The 27744-nt window shown below is 42.0% G+C and overlaps 1 protein-coding gene across 6 annotated transcripts in view; it reads right to left on the reverse strand.

Annotated features, from left to right (window-relative positions):
- ADCY1 (adenylate cyclase 1) overlaps positions 1 to 27744 on the reverse strand; it is a 290414-nt gene that overhangs the window by 111795 nt on the left and 150875 nt on the right. For 5 of the 6 annotated variants that reach the window (XR_015061083.1, XM_085892787.1, XM_085892790.1 and 2 more), the window contains exons 5-9: positions 26396 to 26507; positions 26001 to 26128; positions 18396 to 18554; positions 16745 to 16886; positions 15115 to 15270 (exon numbers count right to left, since the gene is read on the reverse strand). Coding sequence is in view for 5 of the 6 variants with exons in the window: in XM_085892787.1 (XP_085748913.1) it covers positions 15115 to 15270; positions 16745 to 16886; positions 18396 to 18554; positions 26001 to 26128; positions 26396 to 26507 (697 nt within the window). In the remaining variant the exon portion in view is untranslated. The remainder of the gene's footprint in view (positions 1 to 15114; positions 15271 to 16744; positions 16887 to 18395; positions 18555 to 26000; positions 26129 to 26395; positions 26508 to 27744) is intronic. The other variant, XM_085892788.1, reaches the window with a different exon arrangement.

Below are 27744 nucleotides of genomic sequence, written 5' to 3' on the forward strand. Positions count from 1 at the left end.
TATCATGCTTCCCCATTGTCTCGGGTTGCTCACCTGCATTTATTTATTTCTTTATATATTGTTTCATTTCTTTATATTTTTATTTACGGATGATTTCCAATTGATCTGTGATTTTTGACAGTGTATCAACTTCGATGCCCATTGGCACACAAAATTACCATGCTTCACCATAGTCTCGGGTTGCATTTTTTTCATTTATTTATATTTTTATTTACAGATGTTTTCTGTCGATCTGTCTTTTTTTTCTAGTATATCGGCTCAGCACGCAAAATTTCAGCTTTTTATGTCACCTGGACGGTACCCATCTTTAATATCAGTCAGTGAGTGAGTCAGTCTGTGGTTAGAAAGAGTTTATAAAAAAATATAGATAATATTGTATATATATATATATATATATATATATATATATATATATATATATATATATATATATATATATATATACATACATACATATTGTTACGAATTTGGGAATTCGATTGCATACAACATTCCGGTTCCTTTAGTCAGTTATGTCGATAAGTGCTTGTTCCCTAGATAGTTCACCTTCCATTGTTTAGTGGGCAGAAATCGATTAAGTGCGCTGTGCGATTCAATTTAATAGTTAGGGAGCGATCATAACACAATGGAGACGCCCCTCCCCCTCTTCTGCGAAGAGGAAGAAGAGCCCTCCCGTCCCATGATTCATGACCTCAACAACTCCCTCCCACCCGTGGTTGAGCAGGGGATGGAGCACAAGGGCATGAGTCACGCCGGGAGCGGGCGGATAGGAATAAAAAAGGGATACTGTGCTTTGTTCGGGCTGGCTTTTTCAGTAGTAGAGCTTCGGCTTCTGATTTGGCTTGGCTTGGGTTAGGGAGGAGGCTTTTTGAAGGCTTTCTGCTTTGGCTTGGCTTTTAGTAAGCTTTCTGCTTTGGAGGCTTTTTGGAGAGCTTTTTGCTTCGGCTTGGCTTTTCAGCAGACCTTCGCGTTCTGCTTGGCTCGGTTCGCTTTTTGGGCTCTGGCTTGGTTCGTTGAAAAGAGTCTGCTTTGTTCATCGGAAGAGAGTTGAGCTGGTTGATCGGCTCGGAGTTCTTTGTTCGTGTTGTGAGAGGCTTTGTTCATCGGAAGAGAGTTGAGCTGGTTGCTCGGCTCGGAGTTCTTGGTTCGTGGAGCTCTTTGTTCTCCGCTTGGTTCCCGGCTTGATGCGACTCATCGGCCTCACCTTGGAGGTGGTTCTCCGAGATAGCGACGCATCGACGGGAAGGATCGGCGCCTCGTCTGACCAGCACGTGTTGAGAAACACGAGAGGATTTGCTGGAGCTCGAGAAGGATCGCGGCTCACGGCGATTAGATCCAGCTCGCCCTCGCTGGAGCCCGGGTCTGAACAGCTTGAAGACCACACGAGGTGGAGAGGTTCGAGATAGGTTCTGGGTTTCAGCTCATCTGTCCCTCCGAGCTGGAGTCCGTTATTAAAGGCGTCAGCCACCATTTCTTGGGTGTGTGTGTGCGTACGAGTGTTTGTGGGCCCGTCTAATAAGTAGGAAACTGTGAAGTGCTTTGTGTGCTGTGAATGATTGCATTGCATTTCATATAGTCGGTATAGTTCTGCTCTTACGTGCTTCCCTAGTTCCCCATTATTATTAATAAATACCCCAATTGTTAAATGTTTTCAGCTCGTTGCGTCAATTCTTTCATTGACTGAGCATTTCGTGTGTTGGGAGTTAGAAAACCGTTGGTTTGCCATAAAAGGGGGACATTCGGACCGACGGTTCTCTGCGATTAAGCTGCTCGGAATCGCGCACGGGACAGGCTCACTTAAGCGGCTCATTCCGTACGAGTTCCCTCGAGGGTGGAATACCCCGGTAGTTGGATCACGTGGGTATTTAGGTAAATTGAAGATTGGCAATCGACACTACCCCATGTGGTATGCCCATTGGCGTATTTCGGTTCTTGCACAAGGACCCGTCAGCCTCGGAGTTATCCGGGCGGCGATCTATATTCCGGGCGATCGGTCGGGCTGACTCGACTTGCGGCTCTGTCAGAGTGGTCGGCTAGCGGCTGATGCACCGGCACCGTAACAATATGTATATATATATATATATATATATATATATATATATATATATATATATATATATATATATATATATATATATATATATATTACACGGTTGGGAACAAAAAACAAATGAAATCCAAAGTCTGAAAAAGAAGACCTAAAAATGAAGTTGTTGCTACATGTTGGTTGAAAGTTGGCTGGGCCACAATGTAGTCCGTATAGTTTGTTTTATATATATATATATATATATATATATATGTATATATATATATATATATATATATATATATATATATATATATATATGTATATATTTTTTTTACGATAACAGTGACAAACAATGTTTTAAATTCAAGTCAATATGACAATACATCAAAATGCCTCCAAAAGATGACAGCTAAGAAAAGTCTCAGACTTGATGATGGGTATGCCAAGTACAATCACATCTTCAGATCGAACGAGATGAAACAAAGCATCTTAATCACAATATTTGCTCAGCTAACTAATCATCGATGTGGTCGATTATAAAACCGAATATGCAAGTGCTACCTATGCTTTACAATCAGATGTTAACAGATATATTTTTCAACATCAAGGAACTTCAGTGAAATGTGGCGATGGTAAAAATTTGGGACTTGCACTTCAGTAATAAAGACTTTTCTTTGATTTCACCGTTTTTGATGCCATGTTGAATTGACCCACCTTTGGACATAAAGCTACAATTATGACTTGTTCAAGATATGTTTTTATTACCTTCAGATATAATGTTCCAAAAAAAAATCAATATGTTTAGCTCACCTGAGTGGTCGCCACAAGTAAAATTTCAGATCCCAGCTCATTGACAAGTCTGCAGGTTGGTACATTCCCAGGCTCATAATTACCCCATCACGTTTATCAAGTCTTCCTTTTCCCACCTATGCACACCACTGTGGCTCTGTCATTCCACCGATAAGAATGGTAAGTGCTCCTTGTTTTAACTTCTTCTTCTTTTTATGCATCACATGGCTGTGGGTCACGTAATTTGCTAAAATCATAGCTGTACCTCTGATGCAGTGCCCCCTGTAGGTTAGAGCAGGATTTTGTAATTTGTTTAGGGTGCCAGCGATAGCTCGCCTAGTCTTTGTGAAGGACACCATGGGATCTTTAAAGTCCATCAGATGCTTGCAGATGAGATGTCCAGTTCAACATCCATCTGAGAAACAGCACACGCTTCGATGCCTCGCCCTGTCTGCAGTTTATATCTGGGCTGAGATTCAAACCAGACAAGACAGCTAAGAGGTGAGTGTACCTACCTCGAGGCTACCCTGCCAGCTCCAAGCACTGGATGAAGAAACATTCAAAATAAGGAGAGATAAAAAAAAATCCTAATAACTTCGTTTTTCAGCATGTAAAATACAACTACGTGCTGCATAGCTTGGTTTCAGGAAAAATTTTGAAAACATGAACCACGTTCACGGATTAATCCAATTTTAACTTCCTGCAGGTACAATCCAGCAGGCAGGTGAGCACATCTTCTAGTGTAGGTATGGACCACAATTACTACCGGTCAGTCATAAAGTGGGATAATGGAACCACGGAAATAGCTGGATGAACCTGATCTCATATATTCCTTATGGATAGCGACGCAGATACTAGGAATTTAGAATTGTCACACATATCATATTTACACACACAAACAGTTATCGAGGCATATTTCATACGAATGTTACCCTGGGATTAATGATGTTTTGCAAGGGACCAACTATAGGAAGTCCCTGGCTTCCTGGCAGCACGGATAAGGCAGTTAGTGGAATCTTGACGAGTGCAAATCAAACCCAAGAGCTGACAGGGAAAGTGGTAAGCATGCTAATACCAAAGCACATCGTGCTTGCCTCCTGCACAGAATATAAATAACCACATCGAAAAACAATGCAAGATTTTCTACACCCTGAGAACAGAATGATGTCGATCCTTTGAATTGAGATTTATTTTTCTGTAACCACCATCAATGCACGTCACTCTTTACAGATCATTGGTGTGGCTGAAGTCGTTTATTGGCAATGTTTACACTGGTTGGTTTGCCCTTGCCTTCCCAGCAATCAGTCAGAATCAGGACAGGAATTTGTTCGGGTTCTGGCGATAAGTCGTCTACTCCTCAAGAAAGACATCTGTGAGATCTTTAACGTCCACCAATGACCAGCGATGGCCGACGGGTCCTCCGGCTCAACGTCCATCCGCTTGACAGGCCACGAACATTGATGAATGACCCTGTCTGCAAAACACTAGGATGACAGTTTATAGCTGGGTCAGGATTCAAACAAAGGCTGGACAGCTTAGTGGCAAGTGTGCATACCTCTAAGGAATCCTGCAAGCCCACACTGAACGGTGTTTATTTTTGGACACAAAGTCGAGGCCCATGGAGGAGCTCGAACGTAAAATTTGAAATAAAAGGAATTTTTGGCTGCTTTTCAATAAAATGAAAACTATTTTGCGCACAATCTTGTGTGAAGTACTCCAAATTGTTCTTGGAAATTCACCTCGTACATCGGAATGGAATAATAATATCTTGGTGCGAAATTCAACCACCTTTATACCTTTGAACGTTTGTGGCTGCCCCGACACCCTGACATCATTTTTGACTCGTCACAAAGTGATAAAAGTATATTTTAAAGTGATTAAAAAATAATTTCAGCAGAGATCTTTGAAAAACGCTTAGCGACACACACACACACACACACACACACACACACACACACACACACACACACACACACACACACACACACACACACACACACACTGAACAATGATCATCGACATGAGATTGAAATAATTCACCTAAATAGTAAAATTTCGAAATTATTTTGCATCCCAAGGTAATCGCCATAGGTCACCCGAGTGTGACGGAAACTGGCTCAGCGTTAAACAGCTTGAAAGATAATGGGGAGAGAGAACCCTTGGGATAATGATTAGTTCCATTTTATTGGATAGATGATTGTTAAACTGGTTTTGATTGCATTAAGCAGAGCCTAATTGCAGTGCAAATCTTTGGCACCATTGATTTCTCAGCTCTTTTATTTCACTGCATGCAGGGGCACACTAGTTCTCATTAGCACCGTCTTTTCTGCCATCGGCGACTGGAGGGAGCAATCAATTTCCTTCATCAATTTGTACAAGCGGTGGGCTTCGATACAAAGAAAAGCCTTTTGGATCAGCAGCTATCTGTAGAATGAAGATAGAAAGGGGAGAGGAGTTTCATCAGCTAGTTGTAAGGACACTTCAAGTTTGTTAGTCAAGAGTGTTGAATCTATTATAACACAACTTGGAACACTCGCTTTTGTGAACAATTCAAATTTATTTGTTGGTTATTTTTCTTTCTGGTCTCCTTTTCTATTAATTTTGTTTTCTTCCTTCCATGGACTGGCAGGATGGCCTAGATGTATGCACACTTGCCTCCGAGATATTTATCCTGGGTTTGAATTACGACACAGCAATAAACTCTCACCCTGGCATTTCGCTTGCAGAGCGATGCATCAATGTGTGTGCCGGCATTGGAAGGACGCTAAGCCGGAGGGATTGTTTGAACGCTGCACTCATGGTCGTCGGTGGTCGTCGAAGACCCCCAACGATGTCTTTCGTGAAGAGTTGATGAGTTATCACCAGCACCCTGAACAAATATTACAAGTTGCTGCCATCCTCAGTCAAACGTCAGGTCTGGTCAGCCGTGAATGTGAAACACTTGGGCAAAGGTTCACCTGGCCGACCCCCACAAGGTTTTTTCATTGGGAGCTGTTAAAGAAGTAATCGTGGTAGTGCTTCCTTACATTCATGCATTCAAATTTTCCCTTTCCTAGTTTCTCCTTTCATTTTTATGTCACCGTCATATACACATCGCAGCTGCATGCATCGCAATAGCACAAAGTTTATTATATCAAATGGTGTAATGTTTATAGTATCTGCTCTGAGTCTGGGAGGTCGGTGGTTCGAACCCAGGCCGAGTCATCCCAAAGACTTCAAAATGGTATGTGCTGCTTCCTTGCTGGACATTCAGCAATAAAAAAACAGAAAAGATAGAGCAGGGACAAACAACCATAGCTTGGCAACCATTGTGCAGGCTTTGATGGGCCTAAGGCCTTCCACTGCATTGAAGTTCCTTGCAAAGGAAATCATATTTAAATATTCTCTTTTTGCTCCAGAGGTCGTGCTACTTTGTCCATTTATTTTCTAGATGCCATTGTGGTTTTATTCCATTCATATGCAGCGCTGTGGCTACTTGGCTGCATCATTGTCGAGGGGCATGGCTGTGCCGCTGATGCAATGCCCTCTGTTTCCATTAAGCTGGTACTCAGTCTGCCGACCTCACAAGGATGACAGGCTGAGTTAACCCACCTGGTGTTAATTCGACCTCAAAAGCAAGCCAGCCACCTTAACCATTAAGCCAACACCAAACTTCGTCATTGTGGTGATGTGCAGCGTTTGAAATTATTTAGAACAACAGCACAGTACAGCCAAAACGTGTCCTAGGTGAGATCAGGAGACTTCAATTACAGGTCTACTGGTTTAGAATAGCTGCTTAGACCTGAGCTTCGAGCTCATCGTGCCTTGAAAGCAGCAGTATGATCGATTGCCTCGATTTGCATTATAATTTCATATTAAACCAAGGAAAACCCATGGGAATTCCTCCAAGATTAACTAATTGATCTTCTAAATATCAGCTATATATCAGCTGATACACTGCAAGCTAAGAATTGATATTCATCATTCGAGTTACTTTGCAGGTCGGTTGGTCAACATAATCTACAAAACAAACAAGGATTTGGAATCCTGTTGAGCAACGACAGTGCAAATTCTCTTTGGGACGTGTTAAAATGAAGAGCTCAAAGAAAATGGGAGAGAATTCCCCCTCAAAAGTAAGTTTAGTAAACGACACTGATTGATCTCACACATTGGCAGAGTGTTTCCTGCCGTAGGTTTTGTTTTTCCTGTTGATATTACTGTTTCTTAAACTTGTTATGCCAATACTTGACACTTTTACCCACCTTGAAAGGTCTCAAGCCTATCAATGCAGTTTCACCAACGAAGCATCAAATTGCCAGAATGGCATCGTTGCCTCTGTTGCCGTGCTCTTAAAAAATATATATATATATATATATAAAAACCCACTCAAGCAACCGCCAAGGCAGATGGAAAGGTAGCAGATGGATTGTGTGAGCTGTGATGGCCTGCCTTTGCTTTCCCATTAAATTTGCCACGAAGTAATGGAAACGAGAAGCTTGGAATTGTGGTTGGTCCGTTCATTTCACAATCATGATGAGTTCCTGGACTGAATTTTGTTTTTGTATTCAGTGAAGTCTCATGGTTGAAGAGCCAGGATATAGAATGGATCAGGACGTAACATAACAAAATAAAAAGCAGGAGGAGGAGGAGGGGGTGGGGGGGGGTGGACACACAACAGTAGGATTTAGGGCAAAATTAGAAAAAGACTTCTAAGATAAAAGATGTGAGGAAGAATGAGAACTGGAGGAGGGGACACAGGGGGTGGACAACAGAAACAAACTCTCAGGAAAGAAAAACAGGAAAGTTGGAAAGAGGTGCGCTTGGGGGTTGGAGAGGGTTAACAGTGGTAGAAAAGATCATGGCTTTAGATGGGGAAAGATCTGAGATGGTAGAGAACAGTTGCCTTGAAAAGCTGGAGACAAGTATGAGATTGAAGAGACTGCAGAAGTTGGTTCCACAGGTGGGGAAAAAGAGGAATGAATGAGTGAAGTTGAGCGGTGATTCTGGATTTTGTGATTTTCAGCATAAATCACAGAAAGAGCAGGGTGGACAGAGCACAGAAAGAACAGAGAGTGCAAAACCAGAAAGGAGGCGGTAGAAGACAGAGACCACTGACCTGTCTGCAATATGGCAGTGATAGACCCATCTTCTGAGATTCATTACGGGAGATTCCAATGAACTTGAGGGCTTTTCTTTCCATGGCATCAAGCTGAGAAAGATGTGAGGCAGGAGCGCCAGCCCAGAGAGGAGATCAGTATTCCATCAAGTTGTGGATGAAGGCTTTCTAGATGTGTTAGAGTTCAGGTGTGCCAAGGAAGGAATTTGCATGACAGACGATGCCAGGTTGGCAACTGGCTTTGGAGGCCAACTTAGAAATGTAGTTTGCCCAAGAAAGATCATGGCTGATAGTGAGACCCAAGAGTTTGAGTGACTGGACCTCTTTAAAAGGATTGTTAGGAAAGTAGATGGGAGGGTTTACCAGATGGTCCTTTCAGAGAGAAAGAGGGAAAGAGGGAGATTGAGGAGAGAGATTTATCAGAATTGAAAGATGTATTCCAAGTGTTTCACCATCTCATGATTCAATCATGGTCTGCAAAGAGGGCAGAGGCTGATGCCTATCTATCTGAAGGATGGGGGATGTTACGGCAGAGGGTGGAGTCATCAGCAAAGAGATAAGGTGGATTTTCCAGAGTCAAAGAGACCATAATGAAGTTTAGGAATAGGACATTGCCCAGAAAACTGCCTTCTGAAACTCGAATCCTATCCGGGTTCCTCCAAAACCCAAATCCTATCCAGGGTCCTCCTGATGACTCCATATTTACTCCTTACTTATTGGGGTTCCCACTGATGACTCCAATATGCCTGGTGTTGGCATAATGGTTAGGGTAGTGGGCTTGGGATCCTAGGATCTTGAATTCAAATCCCACCTACCATTGAATTAATACCAGGTGGGGTTGACTCTACCTGTCATCCTTCTGAGGTCGACAAAATGAGTGCCAGCTTGCTGGTATCCTGTGTCGGAGTGATGACCTGTCCAGGATTGTGCCCAATAACCAAGGAGACTGCTTTGGCAGCACCAATGCTCTGCACAGAGTATGGTCCCAATGGATGGGATGGATGGAGGACTCCACCGCAATATTTGGTCTTCTGTTTGATTATGTATGTACCATATCCTGATGCTGTGTGGACTGTGCTTCCCTGATGATGGACCTATGGTAGCTTGTACATGTTGTAACTGCTGAAATCTCTATCTGGTTTCTTCCCGACATCTTTGATCTTTTCACACTTCTTTCTACTTTTTCATATTTCTCTTTATTAATTCTAATTCTTGTTTTTCTTTTCTTTTATCTCCTTTACCCTTTATTTTTCTTTATCGACCTGTGTGGGAGAAATGAATTATTGCAGAAAGTTTTCTGTAAGGCTCACTTGGCTGTGCCTGGATGGATTTGAGGGTAGAGGTGCAGCAGCTGAAACCCAAATACTATTCAGGTTCCTCCTGATGATCCATCTTTGCTCTTTTCCTATTTGAGTTCCTTCTGATGACTCCAATGCAGTTAGTATTTGGTCTTTCATTTGATTGTGGCATTCTAGCCTTGACAGGGAGAGGAGATGAAAGGATCTTGTTGAGAGTCACATAGTGGCTTTGAGAATAAAGGAAGTCAGTTCGCTATGTGTGGAGTTGGCCTTGATTTTTGGTGGAGTTGGTAATTTCACAATCACAATGGGTTCTTGTACTGATTTCATAATCACAATGGGCTCTTGTACTGATTTCATAATCACAATGGGTTCCTGTAAGTTGATTTCTTCATCACGATGGGTTCCTGTAAATTGATTTCTTCATCACGATGGGTTCCTGTAAATTGATTTCCTAATCACAATGGGTTCTTGTACTGATTTCATAATCACAATGGGTTCTTGTACTGATTTCATAATCACAATGGGCTCTTGTACTGATTTCATAATCACAATGGGTTCTTGTACTGATTTCATAATCACAATGGGTTCCTGTAAGTTGATTTCTTCATCACGATGGGTTCCTGTAAATTGATTTCCTAATCACGATGGGTTCTTGTAAATTGATTTCTTCATCACGATGGGTTCCTGTAAATTGATTTCCTAATCACGATGGGTTCCTGTACTGATTTCACAAAGAAGATGGGTTATTTGCACTGTTTTCACAAACAAATTGTATTCCCTTTTATAAAATGGAAATTGCCCCAAACAAGGCATAAAGCCACTCCAGGTAAGGGGCGAGAAGATGAGATGAAGATAAGGACAAAGCAAAACAAAATAAAAGAAAGAGAAATTAACAAGAAAACATCCAAGACCCAGGAAGTACCAGAAGTCAGTTGAAATGTGATGTAACCTCAAAGATGTAAGAAGTAGGAATTGACATTCCTCTTAAACCTGGGTAGATCATAGGATAAGAGGAAGTACGTTACAGGTAGTGAATTCTAAAGGGAAACAGCATGAGGGATAAAACTACCTACATAGCCTTTCATTCTGCACTTTGGATCAGCTTTTGTGCATGGGTGTGCAGAGATGGAAAACCGAGTCTTGCATCAAAACACTTGTACAGGAGGAACCAAGTTAGAAAGTCCAGCAGAACATTTCCCATGAAAATAACTGTAGAACAGACCGAGTGCAAAAGTGACCTGCAGTGAGAGATCGGTTGAAGAGTTGACCACATCTCCACACCAACCAGGTTAACTATGCATTTCTGGAGCCTATCAATGACAGATTACCGACTCCACAAACAATCTGGGATCCTCTACCAATTTCACAATCATGATTGGGTCATGTTCTGATATAATAGCCATAATGAGTTCCTGTAATGATTCCACAAACAAGATGAGATGTTGTACTGATTTCAGAATCATTATGGGTTCCTGTACTGCCTTCACAATCATAATGGGTTCCAATATTGATTTCACAATCACGATGGGGTCATGTACTGATTTCACAAGCATAATTGGTTCCTGTACCGATTTCACAACAATAATGGGTTATTGTGATGATTTCATAACCATGATGGGGTCATATACTGATTTCACAATCATGGGGTCATGCTCTGATTTCATAACCATAATTGGTTCCTCTACCGATTTCACAACAATAATGGGTTATTGTGCTGATTTCATAATCATCATGGGGTCATGTACTGATTTCACAAACATAAAGGTTTAATGCACTGATTTCACAATCATGATAGGGTAATGTACCAATTTCACAATCATGATGGGTTAATGAACTGATTTACCAGCCATAATGGGTTATTGTACTGATTTCACAACCATAATGGGTTGATGCACTAATTTCACAATCATGATGGGTTAATGTACAGATTTCACAATCACGATGGGTTCATGAACTGATCTCACAATCATGATGGGGTCATGTACTGATTTCACAATCATAATTGGTTCCTGTATCGATTTCACAACAATAATGGGTTATTGTGCTGATTTCATAATCATGGGGTCATGTATTGATTTCACAAACATAATGGGTTAATGGACTAATTTCACAATCATGATGGGTTCATGTACCGATTTCACAATCACTATGGGTTAATGTACAGATTTCACAATCATGATGGGTTAATGTACAGATTTCACAATCATGATGGGTTAATGTACTGATTTCACAATCACGATGGGTTCATGTACTGATTTCACAATCATGATGGGTTCATGAACTGATCTCACAATCATGATGGGGTCATGTACTGATTTCACAATCATAATTGGTTCCTGTATCGATTTTACAACAATAATGGGTTATTGTGCTGATTTCATAATCATGGGGTCATGTATTGATTTCACAAACATAATGGGTTAATGGACTAATTTCACAATCATGATGAGTTCATGTACCGATTTCACAATCACTATGGGTTAATGTACAGATTTCACAATCACGATGGGTTCATGTACTGATTTCACAATCATGATAGGTTAATGTACCAATTTAACAATCATGATGGGTTAATGTACTGATTTCACAATCACAATGGGGTCATGTACTGATTTACCAGCCATAATGGGTTAATGTACAAATTTCACAATCACGATGGGTTAATGTACAGATTTCACAATCATGATGGGTTAATGTACTGATTTCACAATCATGATGGGTTAATGTACCGATTTCACAATCATGATGGGGTCATGTACTGATTTCACAATCATGATGGGGTCATGTACTGATTTCACAATCATGATGGGGTCATGTACTGATTTCACAATCACGATGGGGTCATGTACTGATTTCACAATCATGATGGGGTCATGTACTGATTTCACAATCATGATGGGGTCATGTACTGATTTCACAATCATGATGGGGTAATGTACTGATTTCACAATCATGATGGGGTCATGTTCTGATTTCACAATCATAATTGGTTCCTGTACTGATTTCACAACAATAAAGGGTTATTGTGCTGATTTCATAATCATCATGGGGTCATGTATTGATTTCACAAACATAATGGGTTAATGTACGAATTTGACAATCATGAGAGGGTAATGTACAGATTTCACAATCATGATGGGTTAATGTACTGATTTCCCAATCACGATGGGGTCATGGACTGATTTACCAGCCATAATGGGTTATTGTCCTGATTTCATAATCATCAGGGGGGCATGCACTGATTTCACAACAATAATGGGTTGATGCACTGATTTCACAATCATGATGGGTTATTGTACCGAATTCACAATCACTATGGGTTAATGTTCTGATTTCATACTCATGATGGGTTGATGTACTAATTTCACAATCATCATGGGATCATCCACTGATTTACCAACCATAATGGCTTCTTGTACTGATTTCACAACCATAATGGGTTCCTATACTGGTTTCACAATCATGATGGGGTCATGTACTGATTTACCCTCCATAATGGGTTAATGTACTGATTTCACAATCATGATGGGTTAATGTACCGATTTTACAATCATTATTGATAAATATACTGATTTCACAATCATGATGGGTAAATATACTGATTTCACAGTCATGATGGGTTAATGTACCGATTTCACAGTCATGATGGGTTAATGTACCAATTTCACAATCATGATGGGGTCATGTACTGATTTACCCTCCATAATGGGTTAATGTACCGATTTCACAGTCATGATGGGTTAATGTACCGATTTCACAATCATGATGGGTTAATGTAGTGATTTCACAATCATGATGGGTTAATGTTCCGATTTCACAATCATGATGGGTTAATGTTCCGATTTCACAATCATGATGGGTTAATGTTCCGATTTCACAATCATGATGGGTTAATGTTCCGATTTCACAATCATGATGGGTTAATGTTCCGATTTCACAATCATGATGGGTTAATGTTCCGATTTCACAATCATGATGGGTTAATGTTCCGATTTCACAATCATGATGGGTTAATGTTCCGATTTCACAATCATGATGGGTTCCTGTACTGATTTAACAACCATAATGGGTTAATGTACTGATTTCACAATCATGATGGGTTAATGTACTGATTTCACAATAATGATGGGTTAATGTTCCGATTTCACAATCATGATGGGTTAATGTACTGATTTCACAACCATAATGGGTTCCTGTCCTGATTCTACAAACACGATGGCTGCCCGTACTGATTTCACAAATATGATGGGAATCTGTACTGATTCATAAACAAGGGTTTAAGGATGGCTTGCTTCTCAACTGCTCCTTCATGCCAATGTTATATTTAGGTAATCATGTCCGTGCTGCAAAGCGAGGATAAAAATATCCACCAACAACTCAAGATCATTCCAGTTCCTTTGTGAAATGTCATTCCAGTTCATCAAGTGCTTTTGTGTACTTGTGACATGATGTGAAGGAAGCATTGACACTCCAGCGTGAGATCTTCAAACTGTACTTAAATCCAGTACTCCAAGGCCTGAGCATTAAGAAGCTTCTCTCTATGAAAGGAAGACTGAAATTTTTCTGTGAAGTTCTAAATGTCAGATGAAATACATTTAAAATCCTCGAGAATACTTTTTCAGTGAATAATGTCACTTCACATTTCAATTCCCAAACAGTCCTCCAATGACAACCACACACTGATTTTTATCTCGACTCTAATTGCTATGTTTTCGGTGAATGGCACTTCAATTATTCATTTCTTTTTTTTGTGTCGCTGTTTATTTTTATTTTTTTTACTGTAAACATCCCTTCTCATTAGTATAATGATGTGATGAGCAACCCTTGGTTGGTTATCTTTGGACACATCTCAGAACTTGCTCCACTTGCCCTGTCCCTTGTTATAGCTCTGCGATACCTATTAAATGAGCTTATTGGCAAACCCCAAAGTGTTTTTACTTTCAAGTTATATCTATTTTATTCTCTTCATTTAGCCTGGTGTTGGCTTTGCGGTTAGGGTGGTGGGCTTGGGATATTCGGGTCCTGAATTTTATCCCCGTTGGCCACTGAATTCACACCAGGTGGGGTTGATCCTTCCAAAGTTGGTGAAATGAGTACCAGTATACTGGTGTAGGGGCACAGCATCAGCAGTACAGGCACGCCCCAACAAAATGATAGCTACCCGGCAGCCAAACTGTCATACACAAGAAGAAGATGACTCTCCATTTTTCGGTGACCCTTTTGTTCTGACCGATGGAACACACTTCCTAAATCATGGCCTTTGCTCCAAGCTGTCAAGATGAAGAGGCGCAGGCATGTCATTCATGCTTCATCTCGTCTCGGTTTATGATCTTTACATACTTACAGCTCTTTAAACTCTTCAGTGGCTTCTCTGCATGCATGCTGAAATCAAAAACTACTGTGTGCGAGTTTTTGGATTAATTTTGTTAAATTTATGAGCTATTTCCATGACACCTTAGAGTGGGGAAGCGCTACCATGAGTGGTGATCCATTAAATTGGGTCATAAACACCAATGGGTTAAATTAGCAACTCAAAATGGAAAGGCGCACACTCTTGGTGTGGTCACAAAAACAATGAAACAAACGAGATCAGCAACACATCTGAGTTCCATCATGAGATATCATTGCCCAAAAAAAATTTCTTAGAAAGAAAATCTTATTCTTGAAACAAGAAAACCACTTGAAAGTTGTTATTAAGGCTCGAAATAAATTCTCATGGTTTTCTTATTTAAGGAAAACTTGTGATTTTAAGAAAATGTTTTCTTAATACGAAACTTTTATTTGGCGTTGTCCAAGATCAACATCCAAATTTCTGGGTCATGACAAAAGATCGGAAACATCTAAATAACATAGCTCTGCAAGGGCACCATGGGGGTAGGGGGGAAGAAGATGGACCTCACCTTGTCATCATCCACACAGCTCATGACATTTGAGAATGGAATCTCGGCACGGAACATTTTCCGGCATTGCATAAGTTGAACAAGAAGGCAGCAAACGGTCTTGAAACGCATGCGCTTGGCTGGCTTGATGTCTGCCATGATGAGACCTGGAAAAATCTGCAACACATCCAACATCTGCACATAAGCACGTTAATTATTGAAATGGTATTTTCTAGGGGAGTACAGGGAAGCTTCATTATAAATGATGTAATAGCACCATCTTAAGATGGACTCTCATGGCTTACTTGAGTGAAAGAGACTCACCTGTAACCAATAAGCCCCACAACTGACTGACAGGCATACCTCAATCACAATAAGCCAATTGCATTATATACTGGCAATATATGGGGAGAAGAAAGGAGGAAGGAGGCAGGGAGGAGGTGTGAGGATGTGTAAAAGGAGGGGATTCAAAATAAGTTGCATTTACAAATAAACATCGTCGGTCATGATGTTTTTACTTCCACAATCCAAGGTGGACGGAGGTTATGTATTCACCACTGTTTGTCTGTGAGCAGGATATCTCAAAAGGTTGTGGATGGTTTCGGACGAAACTTGGCAGAACGGTTGGGTGTGCGAAAAGGACGAATTGATTAGAATTCAACGAAGATCCGGATACGAGAATATTTAAGTGATTGTTCATCATTGAGTGCTGGGGACAAAAACGATATTTCGCAAGATATTTCAAAATGTTGTGGACGGATTATGATAAAACTTTAGGGATGAGTCATGTCGGTGACAAGAACAAGCTGATTCGATTTGGTTAAGGTCGGGATGCAGATCTGGCCTATCAGTGGGATACAAAACATAAACTGTTCAACCTGGACAGAGGAATGCACTCGACCTCATTTCTGATATTATTACCTCTGCCACCGAAGGTGAAGGAGGTTATGTTTTCACCCCTGTCTGTCCGTTTGTTACTTGCAAAATCGAAGATTTTTCAAGTATATTGGCCAGTCAATTTTGCTCTTCTGTCTGTCTGTTTCGGTCTGTCTGTCTGTCTGTCTGTCTGTCGCCTAAAGGTCATACTTTTAAACCGATCTTCAGGAAACTTCACCACATGGTAGAATTTAGCATTAAGCAAGAAGCATAAGCATCGACAAAAGGTCAACAAATCTATCTCAACTTTCATCCGATTGACTTGAAATTTGAAGAGGATTTATATTTCACGTCACCGAATTCAACCAGCAAATTATTTTTGAGGTCAACATGGACAAAAAGTTCAACATAGACCCAAGGTCAACAACTAAGGCGGTATTTCTAAAATCCTCAATTTTCATCCAATTAACTTGATATTTGAAGAGGAGTTGCATATTTTGTCATTGAATTCAACAACCAGTTATTTTTTTTTTTAGGTCAAATTTGTTTTATGGAGTTTGCAAGTGTCGTGCTCTGCATGACGTCGTCTTCTTGTTTTTATGTTTATCGCCTACAGGTCACCATTTTAAACCATGCTTGTCACCAACAAAGCAATGCCACAGACATGTTCCCGGAGTATTGAAAAAAACGAAGCATATCGATGGAAGGTGCACCATGTGTCAGTGTTTGGTTGGATGCAGATAGAGCAAATCCAAACATTAGGTGTGGTGCAGACCTTGTGGCGATGAGAGGGGACGATGAAGTATGTGTCGATGTTGTGCTTGAGTAAATAGCTGTTCCGTTCCTGTCCATGCCCTGGTTCTACCTCGTAGTCCCCATTGAGGCAATCCAATGTAGACTTGGTAAGGTGCACCTTGCTGACACGAAAGAAACAACAAACCAGGGGCAGAACTGACTGAGTTAAAAAAAAAAAAGTACAAAAAATGGGAGAATTTTTGATTCCCCACATGCCACAGACATGCTCCTTTACTTCCTGAACTCTTATCTCTTCCTAATCTGCATTCTCTCCTAAATTCTGACACATACGCTCCTACCTATCTGCTTTTCACGTGACTTCCCTTTCTCTTCTCAATATTAATTTCTCAACGATTCCCCCAACCAACCTCCTTACCTACACCCCAGGGAGTGCATGGAATACACAACTCCATAAAGAAAGAAAAAAAGGAGCAACAAAGGATGAAGGGGACAAGGACTCATTTTGTTGAGTCACAGCCTGGAGCTGTGTGATTCCAGTTTCAATATAGTGGAATAAAATCTGACCATGATGTAATTTTGACCAATACTGGGAGGAGAAGCATGTGGAGGATGATGCGACTCAGAAAGGAGGTTGGACTGCCTGTGTCACGTGCAATTGTGTGAATAGAATAAAACAAAGAACATCTTTCTCAAGGCCACTCTTTTCATCCAGTATCATTGCCGATAAACCTTGCCAAGTGATAAAATAAAATACGAAATTCAAACAAAGACTGGGCTGGGGGCAGCTGCTACATATCTTGCTCCCCTGGAGGAAATGGGAGTCCGAGGCTGTCTGTGTTATTGCCATATCTCGGCAGGAGGACAAGTCCCACGATTTGCTTCTCGTCCACTGCAGGCAGGTTGGTGGACACTCAGTTTTAAAATCGCCTCACTTCTAGCTTCGCTCCTCCCACCATCATCCTTTAGTCGTTTTGTCCTCTACCTCCACCTTCCCACTCAGGTTGCATGCATTCTTCTGGAATTCCACACTTGATTGTCCTCCTAACTTAAAAGAAGAAGGTTGTGCTCAACAACATTCCTTCCTTCTTCCATTCTCTCATCAGTGGAATAAATTCCCTGGGTCCGGTTGTCTTCTGTCGCTACATCCTGTCATCCAGGAATGCTGTCCAACATCCCCTCCCGCCTTCCCCCAAAACCACCCCCTGGTGTATTTCTACACTCACTGATCCACTTTCGCCTCCTCTACCCCCTTTCTGTCAATCATCCACTCATGTGCGATGTCCTTGTCTTCCTGTTCTCCTTTGATTCTCATTTCATTCTGTGAAGTTGTTGCTCTCGGTGGTTTAGCACCTGCATGAGCCTATAGATTTCGATATACCAAAAAAAAAAAAAAAAAAAGAACATAAAAGCATAAGTTAGTAAATGGAGAGGTGATGTTAAGTGGAATAGCCTTTTCTATATTCTAAAATCTAAACACTTAAATAAAAGTGGTGCGTCACAATGCAATTGTTTCAATGGATCCACATCCACATGCATGTCCTCATTGAAGTTCTTGCACTTCAGAAAAACATAATGCTACAGGAAGACAGGTACATACAAGGATGTTTTTTTTTGTCCTTGAGAAAAGTCTTCCCAATTGTAATGCAGGATAAATGAAAATACGCACTTACCCAGGCAAGCCCCCAGCCTCCATAACGTTAGCAAGTGTAACATCGTTAGACCACACATCGTACTGCCACTTGCGCAGGCCAAGGACCCCACAAAGCACGCGTCCAGTGTGCAATCCTACACGCATGTTTAAATCCACCTCAGTAGCCTCAGCCACAGATCTGCACACATGTTGAACATTCTCGAAGTAAGTTGCTTATAAATTAATATTAACAATGCATAAACAACAAAGAAAACTAGAACGGAAATCAGTAGAGCGCATATCTCCACCAGGCTTAACAGTTTACGCTTTGTATCCTACTGATAGGTCAGATCTGCATCTGGATCTTAACCAAAATCTAATCGACTTGTTCTTCTCACCGACCCACCCAAGACATCCACCGAGTTTTGTCATAATCCGTCCACAACTTTTTGAAACATCGTGCTATATATCATTTTGGCTTCATCTCTCAATGGTGAAGAATCACTTTTAAAATGAAAAAAATATTGCACCCAGATGTGGATGTTCACCAAAATCTAATCAATTCATCCTTGTCACACACCCAACCTGTCCACCAAATTTCGCCAAAATCCGTTCACACCGTTTTGAGATGTCCTGCTCACAGACAAATTGAACAGAAGTTAAAACATAACCTTTGTCCACCTTTGGTGATGGAGATAACTGCTTTTATATAATTCAGGGTCAAAAAATGTTCCACTAATTAAGCCGTGAGCCATGGTTTAAAACAACACTGATCTCAAAGCTGTGTTTATGGTTGGAAAATAAGTTGTGTCAGAGAGCTACGTTGGCCTCAAAGCCTCGTCTATAAACACAAATCGACTGTTCAATGAACAAAATGAATCACTCATGGAGTGAGGAAGTTGTCGAAGTTGTTTGAAAATTTATTATAACTTCATTGCAGTCACACGGATGCAGCACAAGAAACAGCATTTACAGTTCAGTCAGTTGCCATCATGAACAACATTCGAATGTGGAATGTGATGTCAATGGTTTAAGTCAAAAACTCCATCATCACCTCCACCTCCTCCGCATAAAAACAAGCAAAATTCTTCTTGAAAACGGAAAATTGACACACCTGCGTGATGGTAACGTCATAATGGATTGGTACGATGTGGAGGGCCTTTCATTGTTAATAAAACTGGCCTGCACTGCAAAATAATACATCACGTTTGCAGAATAGTGCCATTGGTGCCTGAGCGTGATAGGCGAATATTCGGTGTCAGGCGAACTATTGAACCAGAACAGTCACAACGAAGGCCTGGATATCTCATGAAAGAGTAATATCTGAACTACATTCTCACCTAGTTTGAGCCACATATCACAAAAATTGATGGAGATACGCGCTTTCAAAAATGGCCAAATTATGACACATTTTTGCTGATGGGATCCAGAATACAAACCGGAAGTTTATCAAATTACGTCAGCTCATGGCCAATCGTATGTTTTACATTCCCTAAAAGTTCGAGCGAAAAATATAAAACTTTCGAATTTAAAGAATTTTTTTTGTCATGTAAATGGGCGTATCAATGCAAATTTCAAACATTTTGTGACGTCACAATCTGGATCCGATCCGGTTGAAACATGGCAGGGTGAAAGATATTATGACCCTACATAAGCACATTAAATATCAAAGCAATTGAACAAGAAATGGCGGAGAAATGATTTTTTTAAATTTCGTCCCATGTAAATGATTGGGATTTTTTGAAACTTTGTGAATTTTTCGTGACGTCATCATTTGATCCAGGTTCACCCAAATTTATAGGTTCAGTCTTTGGGTGATTATCTTTCATGTCAAAATGTTTCGTGGACATATACACAAGGACCGCTGAGAAAATCGATGCACAGACAGACAAACACACACACAAACAAACAAACAAACTCTTAACTGTACAAAGTGACAGAAGTTGTCTTCGACAACTTAATGATTTGTAACTATAATATACAGGAGGTAGGTTTAGCAAAAATGAATGGCTCATGGGAGAGAATGTGGAATGTTGCTACGTCGAAAGATTCGATTGAAGTGAATAAAAGAAGAAAAAAAAACTCAAGAAGGTCATTTGATAGCTCGGTTAAAGTAAAGAGAGACAAAAGAGTGAAGAGAGCAGAACATTTTTTTTGGCAGAACAAATGAGATCTGAAGCACTGATGAAGGGCAGAAGGCAGAGATGGGGAGACCGATAGAAAATGTTCAAATGATGGACTGTTGCAAGAAGTTAGTTGCTGAAGTAAATGGAGGGTTCAGAATGGACGTACTGAGAATGCTGAGAGATTTTAGTATTAAATGTAATGTTCATCGAGGTTACTAATTTCCTATTTTTTTTTTCCAGGTCAGCAGACATTGATGCAGTGACAGTTTGTTGGGGTGAAGCACAAAGTGAACTCATCTGGAAAATGGTATCTTCATATTTTCAGAGAGCTTGCTTATGTACCCCAAAACTAAGTAGATCCTTGGACTCTGTTTTTTGGGTGAAGGCAATGAGATGAAGCGTACTGCTTGAATGCACACAATCAAAAATAACATCCTGGATGTTATTAGTAGACAGTTTCGTGACCAGGGCTACGGTGTTCAGGAGATGTATCGTGTGATAATTCTAACATCTTAAGTACTTTGAACAAAAGGATTGAGTTCTCCATGTCCATTCGTTGCTTCTTCTTCTTCTTGCGTGTATGGGGGTGCAATAATATGGGGGTGCAAAAAGGTTGAATGTCTGGGTTCTGCAGACATGTGGCTGCTTCAGGGGTGAGTTGGTGGAGGGCCAAAAATCCTCCCAATAGCTGCCGCAATGGACAGTGCGACGTGATGTGTTCCATCGTCTGGACTCCTCCGCAGTCATGGAGCACATCCAGTCTCATCCTTCGTCGGTGGAGGGTGCTGCCGCAACGATCCTGTCCAGTGCAAAGACTGTTGAGGGCTGTCCATTTCCTACGTAGGAGTGTGAACCCGTGTGGAGCAATGATTGGATTATATCTATTTATTAGAAGCTTCGGCAGTCTCCTAGTTGTCCCTCCACAAGTCGGCTTTGCTTTGATGGGCTCCGGTAAGGAGCTCGGCACGGTTCAATGGTGGTTTTTGGGACTTGAGGCAGCAGTGCAGATGTTCAACGAGGAGGCACTGGGCTGGATTTTCGGTAGCCAAAATGTAGCTGAAGTATTGGGATGACAGCACATCCCTTTGGATGGTTGGTGGAGCAATGATAGGGAGCCACTCAGTATTTATTGACTTGAGGGTTCCAGACACTGTTCTCATCATGGCATTTAACTGAACATCGACAGTTTTCATACAAGCATTCACCATCCAGACTGGCGCACGATACTTTGCAGTGAAGTATACAAGGGTGAGAGTTGCCGTGTGTAAGGTGTTAGTGCTGGTTCCCCACAATGTTCTGGCCAGTTTGGAGACGAGGTTTACCCATGCCCTGACCTTCTCCTTACATATCCGCAGGTGTTCTTTATAGGTTACAGTCTGGTCGAGTGTCACCCCAAGGTATTTGGTTTAAAAGACATTTTCAACTTTCATCCCACAGAATGTCACATCTACCTCTGCATTTGTTGTGCGGTTATCAAGATGGTGGGTGCCAATGGCTGTTTTGTTGGGGTTTGGATGGAGCTTGCATTTGTGCAAATACTTCTCCAGTATGCCAAGATCTCGGGTGAGATGTTCCCCGATAGATTTTAGGAAGGGGCCCTCCACTAAGAATGCGATGCCATCACTGTAGGCGAGGTGAAGGAGGTCGTCGGCGGTAGGTCGCTGATGTGGAGGTTAAAGAGGGTGGGGGTGAGGACGGATGTTTGAGGGAAGCCATCATTTAGAGTTCGAATATGGCTGGTTTTGCCGTTGGGGCGAACGCGGATCCTTTGATCCCCAAGGAATACCAATAGTAATCTGATTGTCTTCTGGCAATGGAAGACGTTCAAGACTTTGAGAAGGAGCCCTAGGCACCAGGCTGTCATTAGTCGACGACAGATCCACCAATGGAGTTGCCATCTTCTTTTTCTCTGAAAGCCAGCCAGCCTCGATGATGGTGAAGAGGATAAGAACCTGATCACAGGTGCTGTGGCTGGGCATAAAGGCCCCTGGCCTGTCGACATTTGCAACAGTGACATCGCTTATCTTTACTGATGCATATAGCAAATTGTTGTCCACAGTTTCGATCTTTTGAAGACCATGTCTGATGCAGGTGGTGAGACCATGTTTCATTGCGTTAACGGAAGGCATGAGGTTGTAGCCTGCAATCTTGTTCTTTGCAGCTTTTTTGTCGTCCTTGCTAAGAGTTTCCTGGAGTATGGCTACGTCATTGTTGTAGTGCTTCAGGATCTCGACGCCTACCGAGAGACAGACAATTTTACAGTATGTGGGCGAAGAAAATTAATTTCGATAACTTTTGCTCCAACCAAATGACACTTGCATCCCTTCACGTGACTTAAAAATAACAATAATAAAGGAAAAAAAAAGGCTCAGGCTCAGCGGAACTTTTCCTGTGGGGGGCTGTGTTGTCATCTCAAAAGTATTGTTGTGGTTCTGCAAAACCATCACTCCTTCTAGGCAATAGCAGACAACATATAGCGGCCGCGAGACAGTTATTTCAGTAGTATCTGTTTTAGATAGCCCTTCCATCATGTCGAGTGGGTTGATGGGACAAAATGTGTTGCGAGGGCTTTGAGGCAGGTCTTATATCCCATTCTTTATTCTCTTATCTATTTTATTTTACTATATTTCACACACGACCTCCTTACCTTCATGCAAGCATGCAGAGCATGGCAACAGATAGCTCATTTGCATACGTGCACCATTTGCCGTTCAAACCTTGAGCCATTCTCAAACAGATGCTCACCTCAGACCATCACCATACTCGGACCACAAAGCTGCAACATTCCTGCAACCATCACAATGCCTTCTAAAAATTCCCCACAACATCAGACCACAACCAATGCTCGCCTACACTCACCGCTACGATGCCTCAAGCAACACGCCATAGCTCACCGCTTCGATGCAATGCCACAAAAGCCTCCATCCAAATCTCACTGAGACAAATGCAACAACCACGACGTCTCAACCACCATGTCAAAGCTCACCACTATGCTCACCGCTGCCACTGATCACCACCACTACCTTTTGGGACCAGCAGGAACGAGGAGATGCACTCATGGACAGGGCACATGACTGGGTACCTCGCTCCATGTGAAATCTCAGATAACTGAAGAGTTTGCGAACAGGATGAGTGGAGATTTGGGGGGCCTGGGTGCTTTGTGGGATCCTGAAGTGTTGTGGAGTGCCTTCAAGACCACCATCCTTGATGTTGCCGGTAGATGTCTTGGAACTCACCGGAGGGCGAAGAAGAATTTTGTCTCTCAAGGGACACTGGATACCATTGCCCAGAGTTGCAGGGCCAGGCTGAATGGCAGAGCTGAGCTGTTCAGGGAGCTGAGGCGAAAACTGTACGTGCACCAAGGGTGGACAAGGAGGCCTATGCATGAGGATTATGTAAGGGGGAAGAGCATCACCTGTGGTCAAGTGATTCTTGTCCTGCTTATAGGGAAATGCGCGCATTGCGTTTTTCCAAGCCCGTCTTTCAGTGAACTGCAGTTAAAGCAGAGGGTGGTGGGCTCTTGACAGAGGAGTCCTAAGTGAAGGACCGCTGGACAGTTACTTTGAGGAGCTGTACCAGGCTGATCCACCAGCTGAGTTGGATGTCAGAGGTGTTACTATCCCTATTGTTGACCCTCCAATCAACAGTGATCCACCTTTGTTTGTGGAAACACAGGCTGTGGTGAACTGGTTGAATAGGGTAAAGCTCCAGGGGTCTGTGGCATCCATGCTGAACTCCTCAAGACTGGTGGAAATGCTCCACTTGTGTCGTTGCATGCAGTTTTGTGCTCTGCCTGGAACACAGGCATCATCCCAGCTGACTAGAAGAGGGGCCTTGTTGTCCCTCTCTGGAAAGGGAAGGGTGATCGCCAAGACTGCAACAACTACCGAGTGGTGACGCTGCTCTCAGTGCCGGGCAAGGTCTTTGCTCGTATAATTCTTGAGAGGGTTCGCCACCATCTGCTTGTGCACCAGCGTCCAGAGCAGTCAGGCTTTACACCAAAGAGGTCAACGATTGACCGTATCCTTGCTCTTTGGGTCCTTACCGAACGCAGTCGAGTTTCAGCAGGGGCTGCTTGCAGCCTATGTTGATCTCTGTAAAGCGTTCGATTCAGTGAATCGGGAAGCCCTCTGGAGAATTCTTGGTCTTCATGGGGTGCTACCAAAACTGATCGGTCTGAACTATAGTCTGGAACTGAGAGTGCTGTGAGATGTGGTGGTACCATCTCTGACTTATTTCCAGCTGTTACTGGAATTTGTCAGGGGTGTGTGCTGCCCCCCCCCCACACTTTTCAGCACTTGTATGGACTGGTTTCTGGGGAGGATGTCGGAGAGATCAAGCTGCGGTGCATCGTTTGGGAATGTCAAGTTCTCTGACCTTGATTTCGCAGATGATGCAGTCATCTTTGCGGAGACTCTAGATATCCTGTTGGGGAACCTCAAGGTGCTGAATGAGAAGTCGAGCCACTGCTATTACGGGTTTCCTGGGTCAAAACTAAGGCTTTCAATGACATCTTGGATGCTGCTATCCTCTGTGCCTGTTTGTGGTGAGGATGTTGAGGTCGAAGAGAGATTCACTTACCTTGGCAGTGCTATTCCTGTCTCTGCTGGCTGTGAGCCAGAGGTAAACAGACATCTGGGTCGGTCCTGGGGAGTCATGGATTCACTGGATCATGGGGTGTGGCACTGCCGGTACCTGTGCGGGAGGACGAAAGTCCGAGTCTTCAGGTCCTTGTGCTCCCAGTCATACTATATGGATGTGAGACCTGGACTCTGACCAGGGATCTGAGACAGAGATTTCATTCCTTTGGTACCAGGTCTCTTCAGAGAATCCTCGGTTATCGCTGGTCAGACTTTGTGTCCAACGAGCGGTCGCTGAGAGAGACTCAAATGAGATTTGTTACCTGCATAGTCCGTGAGCGTCAGCTGTGGCTGTATGGACATGTGGCTCGTTTTCCTGACGCTGATCCTGCTCACCAGATTCTTTCAGCGAGGGAGTCTCCTGAGTGGAGGAGGCCAATGAGCCGACCATGTGCCTCGTGGTTGCAGCAGATTGATCGGCATCTCAAGGAGATGTGGATGGGCCAGGCATCTGCCTGGGGGATGGCAGGACTGGGGCCCTTGGAGTACCGGCGGAAAGTGGACGCAGCGACGCGCTGTTCTGGCGCATGCTCCCATAATTGACTTGACCTGACATCATCCATTCATGATGGATATATCTGCCAATTACCATTAACTTGTTATTTCAAAATTAAAAAAAACAGACATGGATCTAAAAAAAAAAAAAATGTTTGTTAAAAAGTTGTGTATTGTGAAGAATCTTATGCAAGTGGACATCATTTTTTCTGTTGCATTTATTGAACATTTTATGATCTTGCTATAACAGACTGTAATGTACTGATTACACGCTATCTCTATAATATGTGGTGTTGTGGTGATAAATGTTCCTTTGGTCCGTTTTTAACGACATGATAAAAAAGGTAAAACAATGTCTGTAGCTGTGATGGTGGTGAAGCTTACGTGATGGTGTCGATCATATCAAGGCCCATCTCCACGCAGCAGTGTGCGTGATCCGTCTTGGGCTGGGTCAAGCCCGACACGCAGTAATAACAATCTCCGAGAATCTTTATTCGCCGACAGTGGTTCTCCTGCAGAGGAGCACGTTGCTATGGTCATCCATCAAACCTGAAAATTAACACTGAATTCACAAATTGCTTGAAATACGTGGAACCCCAAAACTAATTTAACAACAACAACAACAACAACAACAACAACAACAAAAAAGCACTCTTCGATCTATCGAAGGACTTGCCTTTATTTATTAACTTCTGTTGATTTTTTAATAATCACTTTTAAGGTCTCATACAAAATACAAGTCGTTCTTGTTCTGCTTCACAAGATTCAGTGCTGCTCACCGTGGCAAGTTCGTCAAACTTTCCGAAGAGTTCATTAAGAAGTTTGACGAGTTCCTGTGCAGTACACTGTGATGCAAGGCCCGTGAAACCCACAATGTCAGCAAATAAGATACTGAGGGCAGAGACAATAAGGCTCATTTTGCATTACCAATATATTAACACATAGGCATGTGTACATCGAAAGTTATAAAAGTTCAAAGATGTAAAAGGACTTTATGGATCACTATACATTTATATATATTTTTTTCAGGGTAGCCTGAAAGTTGCTTTACCCCTGATAAATTTCTCGCACTTCCCTCCGTCCCTTCCCCTCTTTCCTCACCCGCTATGGTATGCAAAAACACTGACTCGGAAGAATGATGGAGCACATACAGATACAATGACAGATTAATTAGTGTGTGTCAGTTTGTCAGGGTGTGTGGCTCTTCCCTAACTGCAAAACCATGAAATCTAGCAGCCTAAAACTTTGCACGCATACTAAGGGGATTCCAAGGTCGTGCATGAATGATAATTAAGTGTTTAGGTTAATTAAAACACCCCTTTTGAAGAAAATTACTGGCCTTATTTAATTATATTCTTTGTCAAGGCTCATCCTTGGTCACATCACTCTCCCTCACTGGGGTCTCAATTCCCCCATTTTTTTGGGGCCTGCTCAACAATGCCTTGACTTGGAAAAGGCCACACCGTTTTCTAAACAAAAAAGGTGTTCATTGTTTTTTTTTTTTTCACTTTCCTCACTCATATCATCGAATGCCTGATCTTCATACCTACAAATCGCTGTATACATCGCTTTTGTAAGTGCTCTAGTTTTCAAATTAGGAGCTTGGAGAGATTTCATCCATTTTATGATGCGATTTTCCACGATCTACTCTCACGGACAAATGAAAGTATGTCATCGAAACCCCCCAGAGCAAACACCCCAGAAAAAGAATCCTTTAGAAGAAGAAGGAGAAGAAGAAGGAACATATATTGTGGTGGAAAAGAAGAGCACGTGTCACGTGTGGCATTTGTGAAAGATGAAATATTTGTCGTTTTTAAAATTTGATGTTCATCGAACAGGACTGAAGCAAGTGAGTTGAAAATTAGTTTTTATTACAACATTGAAAGAAATCTTTTTCAGTAAATAAATAAACCAATTTGGATAAGGTTAAAAAAAAGAAAAGAAAAAAAAGCACAAATCTGCCGATTGGCTGAATTTATACATCTGGGAAGAGATCCCACAGGCAGATTGTTGGATGGAACATCGGTGACTGTTTCATCACATAAAACCTTCACGATGTGATGAAAGAGTTTGGGAAGTGTAGCTATGCATTTAATGGAATACCACAGAAGAGTAGTTGCACGTAAGC

This window comes from Eptatretus burgeri, chromosome 8 (genome assembly GCF_056783735.1).
Source record: "Eptatretus burgeri isolate ZD-2024b chromosome 8, Ebu_testis_v1, whole genome shotgun sequence".
Lineage (NCBI taxonomy): Eukaryota > Metazoa > Chordata > Myxini > Myxiniformes > Myxinidae > Eptatretus > Eptatretus burgeri.